Source organism: Miniopterus natalensis, chromosome 11 (assembly GCF_054644295.1).
Source record: "Miniopterus natalensis isolate mMinNat1 chromosome 11, mMinNat1.hap1, whole genome shotgun sequence".
Lineage (NCBI taxonomy): Eukaryota > Metazoa > Chordata > Mammalia > Chiroptera > Miniopteridae > Miniopterus > Miniopterus natalensis.
In genome coordinates this window covers 41,952,230-41,975,277 of record NC_142091.1, presented here as the reverse complement: position 1 = coordinate 41,975,277, position 23,048 = coordinate 41,952,230, and the positions used below count along the sequence as shown (strand labels likewise).

At 38.7% G+C, this 23,048-nt stretch overlaps 2 protein-coding genes and 1 pseudogene across 2 annotated transcripts; all 3 read left to right on the top strand.

Moving 5' to 3' along the window:
• The first annotated feature begins 1,617 nt into the window (after window positions 1-1,617).
• LOC107540471 (olfactory receptor 52E5-like) lies at window positions 1,618-2,563 on the top strand (annotated as a pseudogene).
• A 5,773-nt stretch (window positions 2,564-8,336) lies between these two features.
• Window positions 8,337-9,284, top strand: LOC107540470 (olfactory receptor 56A3-like). Its single transcript, XM_016217242.2, has one exon. It carries the CDS (start codon window positions 8,337-8,339, stop codon window positions 9,282-9,284), a length of 948 nt encoding a protein of 315 aa, XP_016072728.2.
• A 9,417-nt stretch (window positions 9,285-18,701) lies between these two features.
• On the top strand, window positions 18,702-19,649 carry LOC107540489 (olfactory receptor 56A3). Its single transcript, XM_016217260.2, has one exon. It carries the CDS (start codon window positions 18,702-18,704, stop codon window positions 19,647-19,649), a length of 948 nt encoding a protein of 315 aa, XP_016072746.2.
• Window positions 19,650-23,048: the final 3,399 nt, after the last annotated feature.

Sequence of the window (23,048 nt, the reverse complement as noted above, 5' to 3'; positions counted from 1 at the left end):
GTATGTATGTCAATGAGAAGTAAACTCCTGCTTTTGATGTAGAAACCTTGGGAGAGATAAACTGGTGAGAAACAAATCCCCTTCTATGGTGGCAGGAGAGCGGGAAAAGCACTCTAAGAAGCTTGACACTGTTGTTGTTTTGTGTTCTGCTTATTTATGTGACACTTTGGGACTGAGTTTGACTTCTCAGATTTTATATTGTACAGGCAACTGAACTGCTGAGTCATGACTGAAGAAACACAATTATAATTTCCATGTGATGACATCCATCCCAAGGAAAAACACCAAGACATTGTGATGAAGGGAGGGATTTGGAGGACATGAGTGATATGGGTAATGACATCACTACACTTTTCTTTGCATAAGGACCAATAAATTAGGCTCTTTTAAAAGGCCAGTGTTGAGTGCTTATTTGGATCTCAGCCTATAATGGTAACTTACAGAAGAAAGAATTACAACAGATTTGTTTGACAGAATAATGCCCACCCTAAATTATGTTCATGCCCTAGTCCCATTGACAACATCCAAACTGCTTAATTACTTTGTTTTAATTAAATTAAATATTTTATAATAAATTTTAATGTAGTTGGGCATAAATATAGAGCATATAGGAGCATAAACATATAGAAAATCTATGACTCCCTGTACAACACATTTATGAGATATTCGTTTTCACCTAAAGACATTTGATACGTTACCCCTGAGACAGGCTCTTTTCTCTATCTCTGCTTCTTTAGTTACCTGAGAAAGCTTTGAGAGCAGAGAGACTCATTCACTGTTATGGTATTTATCACAACATAGCTCTCCGGAGATTGTAAATATTTTTAACATGAAATAAAACAAAATATGATATTGTCTTAATGACAGTAAGGATCCTGTTATTTGTAGAGTCACATGCATGGAAGTTTTAGTGTTTTATAAATTCACTGATGTCCAAAAACTGGGCTTCAGTGGGAATGGGAGCTTAACGCATGTTCTTCCTGCTAAGAATTTGTGTTTGATTCAATATGAGCTTCATATCTACTCCTTGCAGAACTGATGCCAACAACCTTACTCATCAATTAAGATAAACAAATAAAATTCTCTCGTATTATGTTCCATATCTCAGTGAATAGCACCAACATTCACTTATTTGCCATCCACAGAATCTGGAAATTACACATGACTTATTACTCTCTTTCATCCCCCAAATCACATCAAATAGTGTTCCCTGCCAATTTATGTTATATACCATTGCCTTGCCATCTCCATTATCATTTATTTAGATCAGGCTAGCAATATCTCTCTCAGCTTACTTCAAACTCTTACCTGCCTCTTCAATCCATTCTCCATTGTAACATTACAAAAGTCCCTCTAAAATGTCACTAAAATCACGTGATTGCTGAGACTGTAGTAGAACATCAAGTTGGAAACGTATGTTGGATAGGAAAACAAGATGTCAGGAATCTGGTGAGTTCTGTATCTGGAGCTTTATAAACCTTTTATAATTTTTCACTCCAGGGTCTTCTGCTGAGTATTAAGTCAGAGAAGTGATGCCGTGTATCTCCGTCACCTGAAAAAATGACATGAATGGGATTGGAGTCTTGAGTTGAATGGAAAAATTGGCCAGCAACCATGATGATGGCCTATCACAACACCACCCAATTCCATCCTTCCTCCTTTGTCCTTTTGGGGATTCCAGGCCTGGAAAACCTTCATATCTAGATTGGTTTTCCCTTTTGTGCTGTATATCTGATTGCCCTCCTGGGGAACGTTATAATCCTGTTTATAATTCAGGCTGAGCCTAGTCTCCATCAGCTCATGTTTTACTTCCTGGCCATGTTGGCCTTCACTGACATAAGCCTGTCCACTGCCACCATCCCCAAGATGCTGGGTATCTTCTGGTTCAATTGAAGGGAAATTCTTTTTGGTGCCTGTCTTGCACAGATGTTCATGATTCATCTGTGCACTGGCCTGGAGTCTGGGGTATTGACAGCCATGGCCATAGACCCCTATGCTGCTATATGCAATCCCCTTAGATATACCATGACCCTCACCAACAAGGTGGTGGCCACTCTAGGTATAGTCATGATAGTGAGATCTTTGGTCTTTGTCATCCCTTTTATGTTTCTCATCTTGCTCTTGCCATTCTGTGGTGCCTGGATCATTCCCCACACTTACTGTGAGCACATGGGCCTTGCCCGTCTTTCCTGTGCCAGTATCAGGGCCAACAATCTGTTTGGAATGGTTGCCTTATCTGTGGGATTCATTGACCTTATTGTAATTGGTTTCTCCTACGGGAAGATACTCCACACAGTGTTCCGTGTACCGTCGTGGAATGCCCGGTTCAAGGCTCTCAACACCTGTGGTTCCCATGTCTGTGTCATGCTCATCTTCTACATTCCAGTGTTTTTCTCTTTCCTTACCCATCGCTTTGGTCATAACATCCCTGGCTATATTCATATATTTCTGGTCAATCGATATATGGTTGTTCCACCTGCACTCAACCCTGTTATCTATAGGGTCAGGACAAAGCAGATCCAGGAGCAAAGTTCTAAGAATTCTTAACCCTAAAAATGTTTGATCCTCAGCTGCCCCAGTCATGGTGATATGTATGATACTGTGATATTTATAAATATTATATATGCGTGTATTTGTGTTTGGAATGTTTGTATTCTAAACACTCAAGCACTTTGCATTATACCTGTGCTTTAGCCCTACTGACTTTCTGAACCAACCTGAAAAAAGCTTTGCTAGAGACACCAATTACTACCTTCCCGCCCTCATCACATGTCCATAGCCACTGCCCCACTATACAGCGGTGGCGTATGTGTCATTCAACCCTGCTTTCCACATCTGATTAAACTTGCTAAAGGTTGGCTTGATTTAACAAGATTAGCTGGATTTTTAAATTTCTATAAGGCCATTTGAAATTTGAAATCTAAGAGAATTAATAAGTTCTTTAGTGCCAAAAGACTTGTCATGTATAAATTATGTTATGTGTGATTTCTGTACAAAAAAAATTCTCTATTGAGGGGACTTAGGGTGTCTGTACAACTTTCTAAAAGAAAATAACTAGGAAGGTAACCTCATTCCCTTAGCAAGTATGTCTTACCTTAATATTCTTTTAAGTCTGGCCTCTAGTGCTCCTGGAATACTGCCTAATGATCCACATACCTCGATAACCATAGAGGTAAATTTTAAATCAAAAGAGACCCCAAAAATATCTCAGATGTCTCTCCAGCATATGTGCAGGGATTTTATGTAATGTAACCTGCTTCTGGCACCGTTATTAAAATGATGGCCTCTGAATCAAATCAGGAGATAATTGCAGTAGTAGACAGATCCAGGTGATGATCAAAACGATTGGAAAGATATTGCCATAACTCCTGTCCCTCATTGTTTGAAAACTGTTTCTCAAGGCTTTCATTCCCTACCCGTCAGCCCTGCCCCAGCCACAAGTCTAGCAGGCTCCCACCGCCAGAGGGCGCTCCCGGGCACTCTCCCAGGTGCTCGCAGCAGGAATGTGCTGGTGCGTCATCGAAGTGCAGAAGGGACAGCGACAGGGCACTGCCCGCGTCTGTCTGCTACAGCCTGTCCCTGTATTGGTAATGTCTTCTCATTCTCTGTGTTTGTTAGCTCTGTCCTGTCGCTAGCTCTTTAAGATGTGGCCTGTCACAATTCCTAAGGAAGCATTTCAGATAGGAAGACACATTCCTGCAGTTTGTGCAGAGACTCTAATAACTTTCTTTCCCTCTCTCCTTTATCGCCGTCTAGATTCTGCTCAGCGGCAGTCAGCACTTTCGGAAGTCACTGCTTCTAGCTGCCCCCTCTTCCCTCACTCATGCTCTGAGCGGGGCATTAATGCGAACCACTCAGGTCTGCATGTGCTAAATGCCTTGGGGGGAATTCATGTGCTTTCTCCCCAGACTTTGCCTCCAGTGTTCCAGTCCTCCTAACTTTCTTTATACCAAGCTAATGGCCAGATGCACTGCTCAGAGCTCTGTCTCCATCTTTGTGGTTCTCCCATGATTAAGGCTATATTGCGCAAACTGCCTTTTTAGTTTGTGCATAGTGAGCTGATTCATTCATTACCAGGACTGAGCTTTTCCCTCTCCCTTTATTTGGTCATAGGGAGCCTCCCTGAGGCCCTCGTGTGAGGAGAGAGAAAGGTATTCATGCAAATGAGGTAGGCAAAATGAGGTCTGGGACAACTGATTATGTTACTCTAGGCAACCCCCCACTACTAGTCTCTTGACAGAATGGGTTGCTGCTTTGCCTGTACAGCTCTACTGCTTCTTGCTTCAGACAGTTGGAGCTGTGCTTTGAATGGTGGCTGGTTCTCTGCTGTGTTCTTTGCTGCAGACTCTATGGATTTACTCTGGGGCTCATATTTTGACTTGTCAGAGACTCTCCCCCAGCCAGTTTCTTCATCTACCACTAATGCCAGGAGCACCACTGTATCTCCCACATCCTGTAGTCTGAGAAACAGGATGCCTGACCCTCAGCTTAAACTTGCTACAGAGTTCTCCCTTGCTCTTGGTCCCAATAAAAATTGTCAGCCTTCAATGCCACCAGATAAATAAAACATGCATTAGACCAGAATTCTCAAGGGCGTCAAAATGATCCAGGTTGTTTCAGTAGTATTGTGACAAAGAGAATAAAGGTAAAAGTAGCCTATAAAAAGACCTTGTATGCCTGCTGCTGCCAACCCTAGTTGACTGAAAACTGTTTTCTTGATAGGGTTAACGGAAAAGAACACATCAGCGAGAACAATATTCATGTAGTAAATACTAGACACCTTGACTGTTTTAGTAAAGATGCCCCATTTGGCACAGCAGTTGCTATTGGGGCTACAATATTTTTGATTGAATACATGAACGTATAACCAAACATAACAAAATAGAGCCTAGTGTATTGTTTGAAAATTGGGACGGACATTAAAACTGTTAGGACGTTCACACAGCAGTATGTTTTGTAGTAAGCAGCTAGAAATAAGCAATCATCTTGAATTTTTATATTAAAAGTGTCACAAGAATAGGGCTTCTTGAAGACATTTCACTTAAGTAGAACTATTGGTCATTGACATTAAGAGATTAGGGAGCTGACCGGAGTGTTTTATAGTTACCACAAACTATCAGTATAAAAGTGCACATAATTGGTTTATGTATGTTTTTTATTAATATGTTCCTGGAAAATTAGAGCTTGGTACCCATTGACATTTTGCTTAAACCCTCTTACCCTAGGGCTTTGCTTTTGTATAATTAATAAATAATAATTAATGCTTTTGTTTCCTAAGTATCACATTCTACTCATTCAACTGGCACAGGGATGATTAACTCTGAGACTCTACCTATCCTTCAGGGGCAATATTGACTTCTTAAGGATCGCAGAATGTGAAGAGCTAAGAGGAAAGCTTTCTCCTTCAGGGATACAAAAATGCTGGGCTTTTGAGTCTCTGGCCCCATTAGGGCCAGTGAGGCAGTCTTTCCCTGGGGAAGCTCAAGCATAAACTCTACTTTCTGAAAGCCAGAGTGTAACAGATTCAGACAGAGCCAGAAATAGCCCTTCCTGGCTGAGATCACTGTCTCCGTCGAGTAAGTCTGACTCCATCAGAATAGGAAGGCACTAAGCCACCACTGTGACGTTGGCACCTGGCTGGAGCAGGGACTGTGGTGGGACTAAAGCTGGGGTTGCAACTGGAAAAGCTGTAGGATTGAAGTTGAGGATAGGAGCTTGAAGGGAAAGTGGGGGAGAGAAATAGCATAGGGCCAGATGGAGATGATGCTGAAGCTGAGCCCAGACTTCTGTGTGCTCTGGGGAGGGTCTGCAGCAGAGTGTCAAGAGGGAGATCTCTTGAAGAGCCTTTGTTGAACTCTTATGGGAATATGCGGGAGAATGCAGGTTTGGAAGGGACAGAGGGTTCCCAGTCACACACCCTTGGTTATCATTACTAAGAAATTTTCACTGGTCTGCCTTTTACTGCCTTCCTTTATTTCCTAAAAGTACCTGTTTCCCTTTCTGCTCCTTACTTCCTATTTACATCCAATCTCTTCTGTTTTGATTTCAGTTTTCTCTTTTTCTATCTTCTCTCCACCATCTGTTTTCTGGGCATGTTTGCTTCTGTTCTCCCCACTCTCCACTCACTGTCTCAGTCTGTCTTCCACCAGTTAGGTTTAGATTCACTCCACTGTGCACAGCTTCCTCCAGACCAACAGAGGTCCCCAGGGCAAGCAAGCTTAGAGCACCATGTTCCACTCAATCACTTTCTCTGTTCCTTTCATCATTATTACCACTCCTTACCCTTCTCTTGCCTCCAGGTCCTATTGAACAGGTTGAACATCAGACCCAATAATTTTTCAAGACTAACACAAATTCCTATTCACCTTCTCTATACTTTTAATTTAGTGTCCAAATAGGTTTTTGAGAAAAGTCTCTGCACAGATGTGGCTCCTGTAGACACCAGAAGCAACAATCTTTATAGGTCAGATCACTGAGAAGGTCTGCTTGTGAAATAGCCCCTTAGGGATAATGATTTTTGCCTCAGGAAGGCCATATGCAGACTCCCTGTAACAATAAAACATTTTGTTAAGCTGGACAAAGAAACTTAACAATTGAGGAAAAGAAGGCAGAATGTTATAAATATAGGGTGTTAGGAGAAGCATGAGGCTACTGTGAAATAAAGGTACCCACCAAAAAAGTGGCCAAGAATTCTATGGCTAGTGTGCAACTTTTACCAGGGCCCTGGCACACACTGATTCTTCTGATTGTAACAGTCATGTTGACCTTTAAGGTCTTCCCCTTGACTTTGGTATCTGAAGTTAGACCATGAAATCAAGGTTACACACTTAGATATACCTAAGTATGCATTTATTTTTATTTATCTCATTGAGATTCATTGGAATTCTTGAATTTAGTTATTGATGAAGAGTTAGGAACTCTTCTGCAAAGTTCCTAAATCTCTACCCCATTCTCTCTCCCCTTCCATCTGGAACTCTGACCATATATAAATTAGACATCAGCACCCTATCCTCTATTTCTGTTATACTTTCTTCAGTATTTCCATTTTAAAATTTTCTCTCCACCTTCATTCTGAGTAGATTCTTCTGAGTCAGATTCTGTTATCTATTGTGTTTGTGAACTTTTACTCATGATGTTTTTCTTAAAATTTTTTTTTTTTTCCTGCAAGTAACCCTACATTCAGGAGTATCTATGTCTAAGATCTCTGAGGCCTGAGATAAAAGTTAGTTGCTTCAAAAAGGATAAGGTTTGCTTCTTTCATCTGTGTTTCATCTTATATTTTTCTGGGGCCACTACAATTTAAGATAACTTTGAATTCCTCTTGGAGCCAAACAGTTGATGTGAACTCAAGCTGCAAAGTCACATGAGGACCAGGTTTTACAGGGATAAATTCTCTTCTATATAACAAATTTTGAGGCAGTAAGTTTTCTTTGAATTCAGGTGGTGGTGAGGGGTGGAGATGAAAAAGTGGGTTTATTTCTATCACCTTCATTCAAGATACAGTGCTGTAAAGTCTTATCTAGCTGGGGATCACCTAATAGATATGGCACCTGCTGAAGTCTGGATTTTATCTCCTGTCCTTGGGCTCTATTAGGTAATGAAAACTGGTGCTTCAGTTCATATAATGCCACAAATACCCTCAGGTTGAAAGCCAACATTAATGTTTGATTTTCCTGTCTGGATGTCACTCAATCTGTAGCCCAGTGATTCTTGCTTTTGCCTGCTTGTGGATGCATTCAAGGCATTCAATTATACATATTGGTATAGCTATAGGTAAGGCTATTGGTTGCATAGAGACATAGACTAACCATAGATATATGATTGTTATTTATCTTCATCAGGAGATTTGCTGTATGTACCCAGTTCATCATGCCTCTGGGGGTCTTCATCTTTTACTTCCTTAAAAACTTGATTGTGGATGCCATAGCCTTTAAAATGTATATCTACACATTTAATAAATTTAAACTGGGGTGTTCTCTTTGATTTTATGTTTCATTAAAATAACATTTGATCCTTAAATAATTTTTGATCCATTAAATATTCACCAAGCAAACACATTAAAAAAATATACTCACACAGGAGAAACTATAAGATGAAACACGGATGAAAGAACAATAAGAAAACATTATTTTACATATTCGACAAATATTTTTTAGCCACCTCTTATGTGTTAAAAATGTGCTAGGCACAAGGGACGTGGGGTAGATGAGACAGGTAGTGTCCTTTATCCTCATGGATCGTACAAGCTAAGTACGTAGAATTCAGAATCTACAGGAGAATTAACTTCTTTCTTCTTCAGCTGCTCACAGACATCTACCTCACTAAAGTCGCTGCCAATGCTGTCTGATAGCAACAGCTCTCTCTCTGCTGAAGTCTCTGACTTCCTCCTGAGTTGTTTTGTCAGGTCCCCCAGCTGGCAGCACTGGCTGTCCCTGCCCCTCAGTCTCCTCTTCCTCCTGGCCATGGTGGCCAACACCACCATCCTGATCACCATCCGGCTGGAGGCCTCCCTGCACGAGCCCATGTACTACCTGCTCAGCCTCCTCTCTCTGCTGGACATCGTGCTCTGCGTCACTGTCATCCCCAAGGTCCTGGCCATCTTCTGGTTTGACCTCAGGTCCATCAGCTTCTCCGCCTGCTTCCTCCAGATGTTCATCATGAACAACTTCTTGCCAATGGAGTCCTGTACATTCTTAGCCATGGCCTATGACCGCTATGTGGCCATCTGTAAGCCTCTGCACTACCCATCCATCATCACGGATCAATTTGTGGCCAAGGCCATTGTCTTCACCTTGACCCGGAACACATTTCTCACTGCACCAATCCCCATCCTCTCTGCCCTGCTCCATTACTGTGGAAAAAATATCATTGAGAACTGCATCTGTGCCAACCTCTCTGTGTCCAAGCTCTCCTGTGATAAAGTTGCCCTGAACAGAATCTACCAGTTAATTGTGGCCTGGACTCTTTTGGGCTCCAACCTCACGCTCATCTTTCTCTCCTACACATTCATCCTTCGAGCTGTTCTTAGACTCAAGGCAAAAGCAGCAGCTGCCAAAGCTCTGAGCACATGTGGCTCTCATTTCATTCTAATTCTCTTCTTCAGCACCATACTGCTGGTTTTTGTTTTTACCCATATGGCCAAGAAGAAGGTTTCCCCTGATATCCCTGTCTTACTTAATGTCTTACACCATGTCATCCCTGCAGCTCTCAACCCCATTGTCTATGGTGTACGAACCCAGGAAATTAAACAGAGCATTTGGAAATTACTGAAGAGAGGTGGGTGATAGCAGAAAGTAATTGTGCCCTTGCTTTGCTTTTCTCAATAAAGAACACTCACAATCACGACTGGAAGGCAGGGACTGAAAGATAGATGCAATCCTCATCTCTCTGGACGTACCCAATGGTATGAACTGTATAGGTTCCCTTGTATGCAGGATTACATCCTATTTCTTACCATTCTGTGGTATCCTGGCAGAGACTAAGGATATAGATGTGTAATTTCTCGCCGTGCTACTCAGACCAGGGGCTGTGCGTTTGGATGAGTCAAGCATCAAACCTAATTGTCTGATCTTGGTGAAGTCCCCAGTAGAGCCAGTGGAGATGAAAAATCAATACTACTTTAAGATCTGCAGTTGATGGGAAGTATAAGTACTTAAAGAGAGGACATGGGCTTTGGAAGAGTAAATATAAGATTTAAAAAAAACAGCTGTTAAAAATGTTTAAAATAACCATTATGCTTTCACATTTTTGGGGGGCATTTAAAAATATTTATTGAAAGTTATTTTATGTCCAGCAGAGTGCTAGAAAATGGGAATCTAAATAATAAATCTTGATCCCATTATATTAAAAAAACACATGGTCTGGTGGAAAAGGCAAACACATGTAAAATCAATTATATTGCAATGGAATAAGAATTAGATTAAAATACATGCATAAGGCACTTTGGAAGCCCAGAAGGGAGAGGAATTTATTTCTCTAGGTGGGACTCATTTACCTGACTTCCTCCTTCAGTTTAGTACATGTAAACTGCTTTTCTAGCAGTTTTACAAAAACATGAACCATATTTCTGCCTTTGGGACATTTTACTGTTTGTTCCTCTGTCTCCGAAGCTCCCTCCCTTAGGTCCATTGGGTCTTCTTGACCACAGTATTTAAAATAGTATTCAACAATATTCCCCCCAAACACAAATGATTTCCTGCCTCCCCTGGTTCACTGTTCTGCATAGCATTTACCATTGTCAATGACCATAACATTTTACTCATTTGTTCAATCAGTCCATGTTCACTAAAATTTTAGCAGCATAAGGGTGGAAATTTTTGTCTGTTATGTTCACTGCTGTATCTCCAGCACCTGAACAGTGCTTGGTGTATGGTAGAGATGAATTAATGTTTGCTAAATAAATGATTAAATAAATGTTACATAAATGATTGAATGTATGCTAGTTACTAGGAATATAATTCAGACATGATCCTTGTCTTCTGGGTTTTACACTAGATATCAAGAGTGAGGGAGAGAGCATATTTCATTCATGTGTTCATGATCCGAGCAACTGTATGGAACATCTTTATAGGAGGAGGTAGAGTTCCGGGGTAAAGTCAGAAGTACATTTTTAGGCACTTTGAATTTGATTACCCACGAGACACAGAAGTGGAGGTGTACAGAAAAAACTTGGACCTACAGGTTTGGCACTCAAATAAGATATAAACTTGGGAATTGAAGCAATGGGAGTAGATAGTATGGCTATGGAAAGAATATAGAGTAAGAAAACCAAAAACCCCACAAAAACCCTGAAGAGCCCCCCACATAATCCCTATTTTCTGGTGTGAGGAGACGAACACGGAGAGAACACAAAGTAATGGTCAGGGAAGGAAAAGCAAAAAAGAGTCACAGAAGAAAGCACCTCAAAATGGACCGTGGTTAGTCAAAGGCCACCTGTAGAGTATGCAGGGCTCTTGTCTATATAAACAATTTAATGTTTAAAATGCATTGCAAAATATATAAATCCATCTGAGCCCATTGTAAAATGTAGGGGGTTATTAATGGAAATTCAGAATAATGAATAGAGAAGAAAATTTTACATATCTATTTATTGTCCAATCAGTGCACATGAAGATTATTTGTAGTGTCAATGCACCATTTTTTGATGGAAAAGGGGACATAAAATGTATGTGAGCACATCCTCTGTAGTCACAACTGGAGTCTATGTAATTTGAATTAGTGTCATAGCAGTTCCTAGAAAAGGAACAGGGACAATGGGAGATGACCTGAGGGGCTGGTCTGCCCAGATTGTAAAAAGCAAGAAATATTAAAGCCCAGACAGTGATGAAGCTTTTTCTCTGAGTTGTGATAATCACAATACTCACCTGGACGATTTACAGCCTACAACTTGCTCTTTTATTCCTCTTTCCCTCTACTCCGAATACATTTTACTACCCAAAGTACTTAGTGTCCTAAGGAAATATGAGTACAGAATTTTAAAATAAACAATATGAAATAAAGTCTCTTCAATAAATGGTGTTTGGAAAATTGGACAGGTACATGCAAAAAATAAAATAAAATAAAACTAGACCACCAACTTACACCATACACAAAAGTAAATTCAAAATGGATAAAATACTTAAATGTGAGACATGAAACCATAAAAATTCTAGAGGAAAACATAGGCAGCAAAATCTCAGACACCTCTTGTAGCAATATGTTTACTGACACATCTAGTGCAAGAGAAACTAAGGAGAAAATAAACAAATGGGACTGCATCAAAATAAAAAGCTTCTGCACAGCAAAAGAAACCATCAAAACGAAACCAACAAAATGAAAAGGGAGCCCACTGTATGGAAAACATATTTGCCAATGACACATTGGGTAAAGGGTTAATATCCAAAATATATAAGGAACTCATACAACTTAACAAAAGGAAGACAAACAATCCAATTAAAAAATGGACAAAGGACCTAAATAAACACTTTTCCAAAGAGGACATACAAACGGCTAAGAGACATTAAAAAAAAAAGCTCACTGTCACTAGTTTCATTTTTTTTGCATGTATCTGTCCAATTTTCCCAGCACCACTTATTGAAGAGACTGTCTTTACTCCACTGGATACTCTTGCCTCCTTTGTCAAATATTAACTGACCATAACGTCATGGGTCTACTTCTGGGGCCTCTGTTCTGTTCCATTGATCTATATGCCTGTTGTTGTACCAATACCAGGCCGTTTTGATTACAATGGCTTTGTAGTACAGTTTGAAGTCCGGTAATGTGATCCCTCCCACTCTGTTCTTTTTTCTCAAGATGGCTGCAGCTATTCAGGGTCTTTTTTGGTTCCATATAAATTTTTGAAATGTTTGTTCTAGATCTGTGAAATATGCTGTTGGTATTTTAATAGGAATTGCATTGAATTTATAAATTGCTTGGGGTAGCATGAACATTTAAATGATATTAATTCTTCCAACCCATGAGCATAGTATATTCTTCCACTTATTTAAATAAATCTCCCTCTCTTTCTTTTTTCAGTGTCACGTAGTTTTCCGAGTACAGGTCTTTTACATCCTTGGTTAAGTTTATTCCTAGGTATCTTATTTTTTTTGTTGCAATGGTAAATGCTATTGTTTTTGTAGTTTCTCTCCCTGAAGGTTCATTATTGGTGTATAGGAATGCCATTGATTTCTGGATGTTGATTTTGTATCCAGCTACCTTGTGAAATGCATTTATCAAATCTAGTAGTGCTTTGATGGAGTCTTTAGGGTTTTCTATGTACAATATCGTGTCATCTGCAAATAATGACAGTTTTACTTCCTCCTTTCCAATTTGGATACCTTTTATGTTTTCTTCCTGTCTGATGGCTATGGCTAGGACTTCCAGTACTATGTTGAATAAGAGTGGTGAAAGTGGACATCCCTGTCTTGCTCCTGTTTTTAAGGGAAATGGTTTTAGTTTTTGCCCATTGAGTATGATGTTGGCTGTAGGTCTGTCATATATGGCCTTTATTATGTTGAGGTATGATCCCTCTATTCCCACTTTGCTGAGAGTTTTTATCAGAAATGGGTGCTGGATTTTGTCAAATGCTTTTCTGAATCTATTGATATTATATGATTTTTGTCCTTCTTTTGTTTATGCATCCCTGGAATAAATCCCACTTGGCCGTGGTGTATGATCTTTTTAATGTATTGCTGGATCCGGTTTGCTAGTATTTTAGTGAAGATTTTAGCATCTATGTTCATCAGGGATATTGGCCTGTAATTTTCTTTCTATGTAGTGTCTTTATCTGGTTTTGGGATTAGGATGATGCTGGCTTCATAAAAAGAGTTTGGGAGTTTTCCCTCCTCTTGAATTTTCTGGAATAGTTTGAATAGAATAGGTGTTAATTATTCTTTGAAAGTTTGGTAAAACTCATCTGTAAATCCATCTGCTCCAGGACTTTTGTTTGCTGGGAGTTTTTTGATCACTGTTTCAATTTCATTAGTTGTTATCAGTCTATTCAGGTTTTCTGCCTCTTTTTGATTCAGCTTTGAAAGGTTGTATGCTTCTAGGAATTTGTCCATTTCCTCCATGTTGTCCTATTTGTTGGCATATAGTTGCTCATAGTATTTTCTTACAATCCTTTGTATTTCTGTTGGGTCAGTTGTTATATTGCCTCTTCCATTTCTGATTTTATTTATTTAGGTCCTCTCTCTTTGTTTCTTAGTGAGTCTGGATAAAGGTACATCAATCTTATTGATCTTTTCAAAGAACCAGCTCTTGGTTTCATTGATTTTTTTGTATTTTTTTGTCTTTATGTCATTAATTTCTACTCTGATCTTTATTATTTCCTTCCTTCTGCTTCCTTGGGGCTTTTCTTGCTGCTCTTGTTCTAGTTCTTTTAGTTGTTGTGTTAGGTGGTTCATTAGATCTTTCTCTTGTTTGTTGAGATAGGCCTGTAATGCTATGAATTTTCCTCTCAGAACTGCTTTCTCTGTGTCCCATAGATTTTCGGTTGTTGTCGTATATTTTTGTTTCTTTCCATGAAGTGTTTGATTTCTTCCTTGATCTCATTGGTAACCCATTCATTGTTTAATAGCATGCTATTTATCCTCGATGTGTTTGAATATTTTTGAGTTTTTTTATAGTGGTTGATTTCTAGTTTCAGGGCATTGTGATCTGAGAAGATGCTTGATATGATTTCAATCTTCTTGTATTTGTAGAGACTTGCCTTGTGCCCTAACATGTAGTCTATTTTTGAGAATGTTCCATGCACACTTGAGAAGAATGTGTATTCTGCTGCTTTGGGATGAAATGTCCTATAAATGTCAAATCCATCAGGTCTAGTGAGTCATTTAAGGTCTGTGTTTCCCTGTTGATTTTTTTGTCTTGATAATCTGTCCAATGCTGACAGTGGGGTGTTATGGCCCCACTATGATTGTGTTGCTGTCAATCTCCCCCTTCAAGTCCCCCAAGAAATTTTTTATATATTTATGTGTTCCTGTATTGGGTGCATAAATGTTTATAAGGGTTATTTCCTCCTGTTGGATTGATCCCTTTAGTACTATGTAGTGACCATCTTTGTGTCTTTTTATGGTCTTTATTTTGAAGTCTATTTTGTCAGAAATAAGTATTGCTACTGCAGCTTTCTTTTCCTTTCCATTTTCATGGAATATTTTATTTCATCTCTTCACTTTTAGCCTGTGTGAGTCTTTTGCTCTCAGGTGGGTCTCCTATAGACAGCATATATTTGGGTCCTGTTTGCTTATCCATTCAGCTACTCTATGTCTCTTGATTGGACCACTTATTCAATTTACATTTAAGGTTACTATTGATATAAACTTATTTACTGCCATTTTTCCTCTTTATGCTGATGTACTTTTCTCTCTCTATTCTTTCTTTTTCTTAGAGCAATCCTTTTAGCATTTCTTGCAATGCTGGTTTGGTGGTACTGAACTCCTTTAGCCTTTTTTTGTCTGGGAAGCTCTTTATTTCACCTGCAATTTTAAATGATAGCCTTGCTGGATAAAGCAATCTTGGTTGCATGTTCTTGCTTTTCATTACTTTGAGAATTTCATGCTACTCCCTTCTGGCCTGAAGAGTCTCTTTTGAGAAATCAGCTGTGAGCCTTATGGGGGTTCCCTTGTAGGTCACTGCTTGTCTCTCTCTTGCAGCCCTTAATATTTTCTCATTGTCCTTGACATTTGCCATTTTAATTATGATGTATCTTGGAGTGGGTCTCTTTGGGTCCTGCTTGTTTGGAACCCTCTGTGCTTCCTGAACTTGTGTGGCTTTCTCCCTTGCCAGCATAGGGAAGTTTTCTGTCATTATTTCCTCCACCGAGTTCTCTATCCCTTGCTCTTTCCTCCCCCCCGGCACTCCTATAATGCAAATGTTGTTTCACTTCATGTTGTCCCAAAGCTCCCTTAGACTGTCCTCATGCTTTTTAAGTGTTTTTTCTTTTTGCTGCTCTGATTGAGTGATTTTTTCTACCTTATTTTCTAAGTCACTGTTCTATCCTCTGCTTCATTTAGCCTGCTTTTAATTCCTTCTAGTGTATTCTTGCTATCAGATACAGCATTATTTATCTCTCTCTGATTTTTGTTTATGTGATGTATCTCTTTTTTTATGTTTTCCATAAAGTTCTCTATCTGATCCTCTATTGCCTTGTTTTTCTCATTAAGTTCCTTGTGTACAAAGATTTTGACAGTAGCATTATTTTTGGTAACAATTAATTATAGGTCACCGTGGCTGTTAGCTACTTGCATAAAAAAGGATAATGCGCTAATGAAAATTAAACAGCTGTCAAAAATAATGCAGTTGACTTACACATAGCAACACGTATAGATTTTTAACAATTAGAGTTGATTGAAAATAAAGAATGACATCAGATTTAGAACTCAATGACATTTATATAAATTAAATATACAAATAATAAATTTATATAAACATTAACATTATATAAATATTCTCCCATAAATGAACATATAGCTAAATAAGCATACTGGAGAGTCATTAGAAAGACACATTCCAAGTACACTAGAGTTTTCACTTTTCTGAAGGGAAAAGAAATAGGAGCAAGGTCGAGATATGCAGAAGAAAGATAGCAAAAGAAAACAAAAAAAGTGCTTTATGGAAACTGATGATGCTTATTCCCATGACTTGAGGAATATGAATAATTCACATCAGGTCCAAAATGAAAATTTAAAAAATAAAGGAACAAATCATGTTTTCTAATAACCAGCTATATATCTATCCTGTTTAAAAATCTTTCACTACAGTAAAAATTACTGTAGGACGTTCTTGCTGAAAAACACATTGCATTTCTTCAGTAATATTTTATTAAAAATTATCTTGCATTTTATCACTTTACATTGAACCATTCAATTTCATGGTTTGGAATGTACGTATCTAACAAGCATGTATAGAATTTCTGAGTGAGCTTTTTGGATTCATGGAAGGTGCCAAGTGTGCATTTGCAAATGAGTATGAAGATGTATGAATGTCTGTAAGACCCCTAGACCCAGAAGACTGACTTATTGCCTACAGAACACACAGTCAGTGTAAGGCTGGAATACCAGAGGTCTTGTCTTTTAGAAAAAAACAAAACCCCCAAAATATCATTTTCTTTTCTCACCTGCCTGCCTGTCTATTCCTGGATGGCCTTTTGGGACAAAGGAACTGGGTATGGAGAAGTTCCCAGAGGGCAGAGTCCCTTAGGCTCTAGAGTTATAGCTACTCCAAATACTTGGGGAGTTACCCAGAGCTCCAATGTCAGTAGAACAAGACTCCACAATTCACATTTTCTGGGTGGAGGGTGGCTGAGAGGCCACTATACCAAGATTATCCACGAGACAGGAGAGACCCACTCTTCAGCCCAGGTCTGTGTTCCTTTTCATTCTTGACTCAGCACAGCTGAAGTAGTCTGAAGACGGGGTAGTAGAGACTGCATCCTGTCTCAGGTCAGGGGGCACAAGAGAGACCACGTGCTCTAGACACCTCTCTTTTGTCTTCTTTTTGCCTTCTCTGATCTTTTGCTTGGTGGCCACAGATGCAGAGAGGCTGGAGTTTGTCCATAGGAGATTAATGGGTGTGCTAGGGCTAGGAAGTGCATCAAGGTGAAAACTGGGGTTTTCAACAATTAATATGAAAATTTAGGGGCCAGAGGAAGAGAAGAATCTGCCTACAAATGCTTAAATCATAAGGCAGAAATTAAATTTTATCTATATAACTTCAGAAGTTGAGGACAAAGATCACAATTGAAGGCAAGTGGGGATCGGAAAGTAGTGCCGCAGGTTTCAGCTCAATCTAAAGTATTTCTAAAAGCTACTGCTGCTAAAAACAGAAAATTATACCTAGAATATCAAAATTATCTGTTGCTGGATGCAGTCAATAATGTCTAAAGTGACACTTGAGAAAGAACCTTAGAATCCCTTATCTCTAGTGTAAATGAGAGTATCACATCACTTTAGTTTACACTTCTTTTTCTCCAGCCTATTCCCTATGTCAGAGTTAGTAAACTCTCCCTTACACTCTCATAATAGCTAGAGAAAGACCTTGGCATTGCCCATATTACTTGTATTTATTATCCATTCTCCCCAGGATTACTTTTATTTTAGGGAGTAAGAACAATTCCTTATGCAATGTTGTGAACCTAGCACCTGAAAGAATGCTGGGGGAAAGGTTAAATGATAAGAGAATAATGGCAACATTGGACTGGTGCCTGGAAGGGGGCATTGTGTACCTGGATCATTATATTGAAGATGGAAAGGGCAATAGGAAGGAGATGGAGGGACTTCAAAGGTGAACTTCGTCATTCTCACACTGTTGCAACGAGAAGAATCAACTTTTCCTCTTGTTTAATGATAGGCATCACTCCTGCCTAGCTATGTGACATTGCTCATTTCTTTTTAATTTTTTTGCAATATCTTGTGATTATTATTATCGTTTAATTTTATTTTTGTTTAAAATATTACAGATGTCCCCTTTTCTCCCCAATGACCCATTCCACCCTGTTCCAACCCCCTCCCCAGTCCCTCTCTCCACCATTTTTTTTTAAAGGTTGTTTCTTCCAGAAGTTAGGAATTCTACAAATATGAAGATATAAGAAATAGAATAAAAGTAATTACTGAGCAGGATCTATACCTACAAATTAAAATGACTTCTGAAACAAAATGTAAATTCACTTTATTTTCAGTGTATAATTTTAAAATTGTCTAATTAAAGCACAATAAATACTGCTGAAAGGTCAGAATAGGGGCAGCATGGAGGTTCAGTGACATTTATCTGAGTCCTTAGTTTGTGTCAGGCTTACTTGCATGTACTGTTACAGTTGAATTACAGATTTAGTAGTCTATTTGGTCATTATAAAAGGAAAGAAACATGCAAGTACAAATTTAGCTACTCACTTGTAACAAAGTAGTTTTCTAAGTAAGTAAGTAAGTTTTCTCCTACTCTTTACTGTTTAGACATTATAATCTATAAAAATAAACCTTGAACAAATAAAATATGTATAAACAAATCATATTACCTTAATCTTTTCTATACTGTTTAAAGTGGTAGAAATATCCCAATAGCATGGCACAAAAGATAAACAGATAAATTCATTGGCTCTGGATAACCACTATGATCCGCTAGTTTATCTAAGTAACGCAAATTGTATCTTCATATATCTTGAGTAGAAGCTAATTTTATTTTAATTTTACAGATCAGTAAAATAAAGCTATGGAAATATATGACAAAATATGACAGCACACCTAAATGAAACCATCTCCGTTGAGGTCTCAGACTTCGTCCTGAATTGTTTTGTCAGGTCCCCCAGCTGGCAGCTCTGGCTGTCCCTGCCCCTCAGCCTCCTCTTCCTCCTGGCCATGGGGGCCAATGGTATTCTTCTGATCACCATCTGGCTGGAGACCTCTCTTCACGAGCCCATGTACTACCTGCTCAGCCTCCTCTCTCTGCTGGACATCGTGCTCTGTCTCACCGTCATCCCCAAGGTCCTGGCCATCTTCTGGTTTGACCTCAGGCCCATCAGCTTCTTTGCCTGCTTCCTCCAGATGTTCATCATGAATTGCTTCCTTGCCATGGAGTCCTGCACATTCATGATCATGGCCTATGACCGCTATGTAGCCATCTGCCACCCACTACAATATGCATCCATTGTCACGGATCAGTTTGTAGCTAAGGCTGCCATTTTTATTTTGGCCAGGAGTGTCCTTATGACAGTGCCTATCCCCATTCTCTCTGCCCAACTCCATTCTTGTGGGAGAACTGTCATTGAGAACTGCATCTGTGCCAATATGTCAGTCTCCAGGCTCTCCTGTGATGACATCACCATCAATCGTCTCTACCAGTTTGCTGGAGGCTGGACACTGCTGGGGTCTGACCTCATCCTCATCTTCCTCTCCTACACCTTCATACTTCGAGCTGTGCTGAGACTCAAGGCAGTGGGTGCTGTGGCCAAGGCCCTAAGCACATGTGGCTCCCACTTCATTCTTATCCTGTTCTTCAGCACCATCCTTCTGGTCTTCGTGCTCACTCATGTGGCCAAGAAGAAAGTCTCTCCTAATGTTCCAGTCTTGCTCAATGTCCTTCACCATGTCATTCCTGCAGCCCTCAACCCCATTGTCTATGGGGTGCGAACCCGGGAGATCAAGCAAGGAATCCAGAGGCTACTGAAGAAAGGATGGTAATAAGGACAACTAGATCTCTGAACTCTTAAAAGAGAAAGACTTAAAAATCAGGGAATGGGAAATTAGGTTGAAACTCCTAGCTCAGAGACATAAGTTCCAGGAGAAAAGTAATTTTAATTCTGAAACAACTTCTTGACTCTATTCCTCCCTTTTAAACTCCAATGCTTCCCTCTAAAAGTCTGATATTTCTATAACTTAAAATTTTTCCCAATCTTTACACTCTGTTTAGTCTAAAATGTGAGAACTCAAGAATATGAATTCTATAGTGGAGAAGTAAACTACACTTAATATTGTATTTACTATTTCTCTACATATAATTAAAAATAACTATAGATATAAATGTCTATGCCTGCAACTTACTATTATTATTGTTGTTGTTGCTGTTGTTATTAATCTAGTTGCATAATGTAGTTGTGAAAAACCACAGTATTTTAAATGTCAGGCCTAAATACTGAAAAGTTGCTGAAGTCCATAAGATCTCTTTCACTTACCATCAACCAGACCAATAACTTTTTTCTCCTATTCGTGATGAAGCAAACTTGCATCTTGTCAGGTACAACTCTCAAAAGGGTATAGCTCTTGCAAGAATTGCTCACATGTGGAGAAATGAGATTTACTGGGTATAGGAGATGGAATTATCATAGAAAGTCTGTTCCTCAATGTCTTCACAGCATTGTCTGCGTTGGAAACCTCCCCTTCAGTACTCAGTGTGTGATGTGTATATGTAGGGCTCTGCTTTGGTGTACTAATGTCACAGTATCAGAAGATGACATTGAAATATACTAGGACATATTATTAACTAAAGAAAGACTTTCTAAGCAACTTCTCTGGTACAGGAACTTGGTTAGAGCCCCAGGGCATGAAGAGGCACAGAACAAAATTTCAATTATTGAGGAACTCATGTGCTATTTAGGCAGATTATAAAGCAATCTAGACCCTTTAATATTGAAAGAGTGTTTTCCTACACATAGAAGAAAGTATAAAGAAATGAGGTACAAATAAATACAGGGAGTGACTTGCAAAAGAGAAAAGGCCCGATATGGTGAGTTACAAGTTCTGCAGTCTAGGCCCTGCACAACCACAAATAAAATGCATGACAGGAAGAAATCAGCAGCCTCGCTGAGTTTCAGAGTCTTCATCTGTTACATGAAGACAGTCAACTAGTTATTTTAAAGCATATTTCTAGTTTCAAGGTCTATAAAACCATGTCCTTCCTCAAGACGGGCATCACTCACATTGAGTCTCTTTTTCATACTTCTCTTTTTAAAAAATAACTTTTTATTTTTAAATTACAGTTTGCACACAATATTATATTAGTTTCAGGTGTACAATGCAGCAATTGGACATTTATACAATTTACAACATGATCACCCCAATAAATCTAGTACTCATCTGACACCATACATAGTTATTACCATATTATTGACTATATTCCCTATGCTGTACTTTACATCTCCATGACTATTTTGTAACTACCAATTTGTACTTCTGAATCCCTTCCCCCTTTTCACACATCTCTCAACCCCCTCTCATCTGGCAACCATCAAAATGTTCTCTGTATCTATGAGCTTTTTTCTGTTTTATTTGTTTATTTTGTTTTTATTTTATTTTTTAACTGATTTTAGAGATAGAGAGAAAAGGAGAGGGAGAGAGAGAAACATCAATCAGTTGTCTCTTGTAGGTGCCTGGGGGACTGAACCCACAACCTGGGCATGTGCCCTGATCGGAAAATCAAACCTCGACCTTTCAGTGCACAGGGTGACACTCCAACCACCTGAGCAACACTGGCCAGGCCATTTTTATCTTGTTTTTTAGATACCACATGTAAGTGAAATCCTATGATATTTGTCTTTCTATGACTGATTTATTTAACTTAACATAGCACCCTCTAGGTCTATTTGTTTGTTGCAGATGGCAAGATTTCATTCTTTTTTATGGCTGAGTCATATTCCTTATTTATATGTACCACATTTTCTTTATCCATTGGCCTATTGATGGGCACTTATGTTACCTCCACATCTTGGCTATTGTAAATAATGCTCCAGTGAATATATGGATGCATGTGTGTTTTCAAATTAGTGTTTTGGGTTTCTTTGGATACATACCCAGAAGTGGAATTGCTGGATTCTTCTTTGTCTCTGTTATAGCCTTTGTTTTAAAGTCTAGTTTGTCTGGTAAAATAATTGCCACAACAGCTTTTTTTGTTTTGTTTCCATTTTCATGAAATGTCTTATTTTTATCTCTTTACTTTCAATCTGTGTGTGTCTGTCAGTATGAACCATACTTTTCCCCTTTAAGCACAGGTGTAGACACTTCTCATATTCTCTCATGACAGGTGAAACTAAATGGGAAATTTGAACAGTGTATCAAGGTCAACTTCTAAATACCACAATTTATGACTTTGTTCACAGGCCAAACTCCAAGTATACCTGAAAGATGATTTACACATTCACATCATGTATGGGTCTCAGCCTGTATTCACCTGCCCAGAATAAGCTAATGGTCCTTCCTAATGGGAGGGCTCCACATATGTTTACTTCTTGGCCCAATAGATGGGAGGCCCAATAGTCAAAACATTTCCCTCTTAAAAATCTAAGTTACTCTATTTGAGTCTTCATCTTGTCTTTAGGATTGACATGTTCCTGAGGATTACTGATGTGGGAAATATCAGTTTCTTACAAGGGAAGTCTTACTAGACTCCAAATTATGGGTTCCTGCCTTCTGACCTCAAAACAAAAACGAGTCAAAGTCCATTATCAGTGCAGTTTCCAAAGTCTGTGCCATTTAACTTGAGTTAAAATATTAGTTAAATCACTGATCTGTTTAAGGTATAGTGTTCTATGCTTTGTGTTTCTTTAATCCTCTATCCAGTAATGAAAATAATTCAATCTTGAACTTCTGATGGTCTTTAGTTTCATAACTGTTGGACTCCTGTTATTATCTGCTTGAAAATAAAAATGCATTTGTATCATCCTAATAATAAACAATAATGTCAGGTAATATTATGTTCAAATTTTGTTTATATGATACACTATGACATAGACCAGTATAATCAACTGAAATCTCACTCTTGCAAATAACAATATTTCAGAAGGTCTTAATTCCCCATACTTATAACTAAGTATCAGTGAGAAGGATTCTCACAATAAAAATATGATATACTTCTAAAGCAAATTTAATCAACTACTGTTATAAAATAGATAATGCTTGCAACTTCTAAATGGTATTTACCAGCATCTTTCCATTAATGCTCTAAAAATTATGAGGTTTAATAGTGACTCACATCAACTTATCTCAAAACAAACACATATTTTTACAAATAAAAAGGCGGAATGAAACTTACATGAAATGGCTTCCTAGAGCTGAGAAATTTATCACAAGCTATTTTTACTAAAAGAT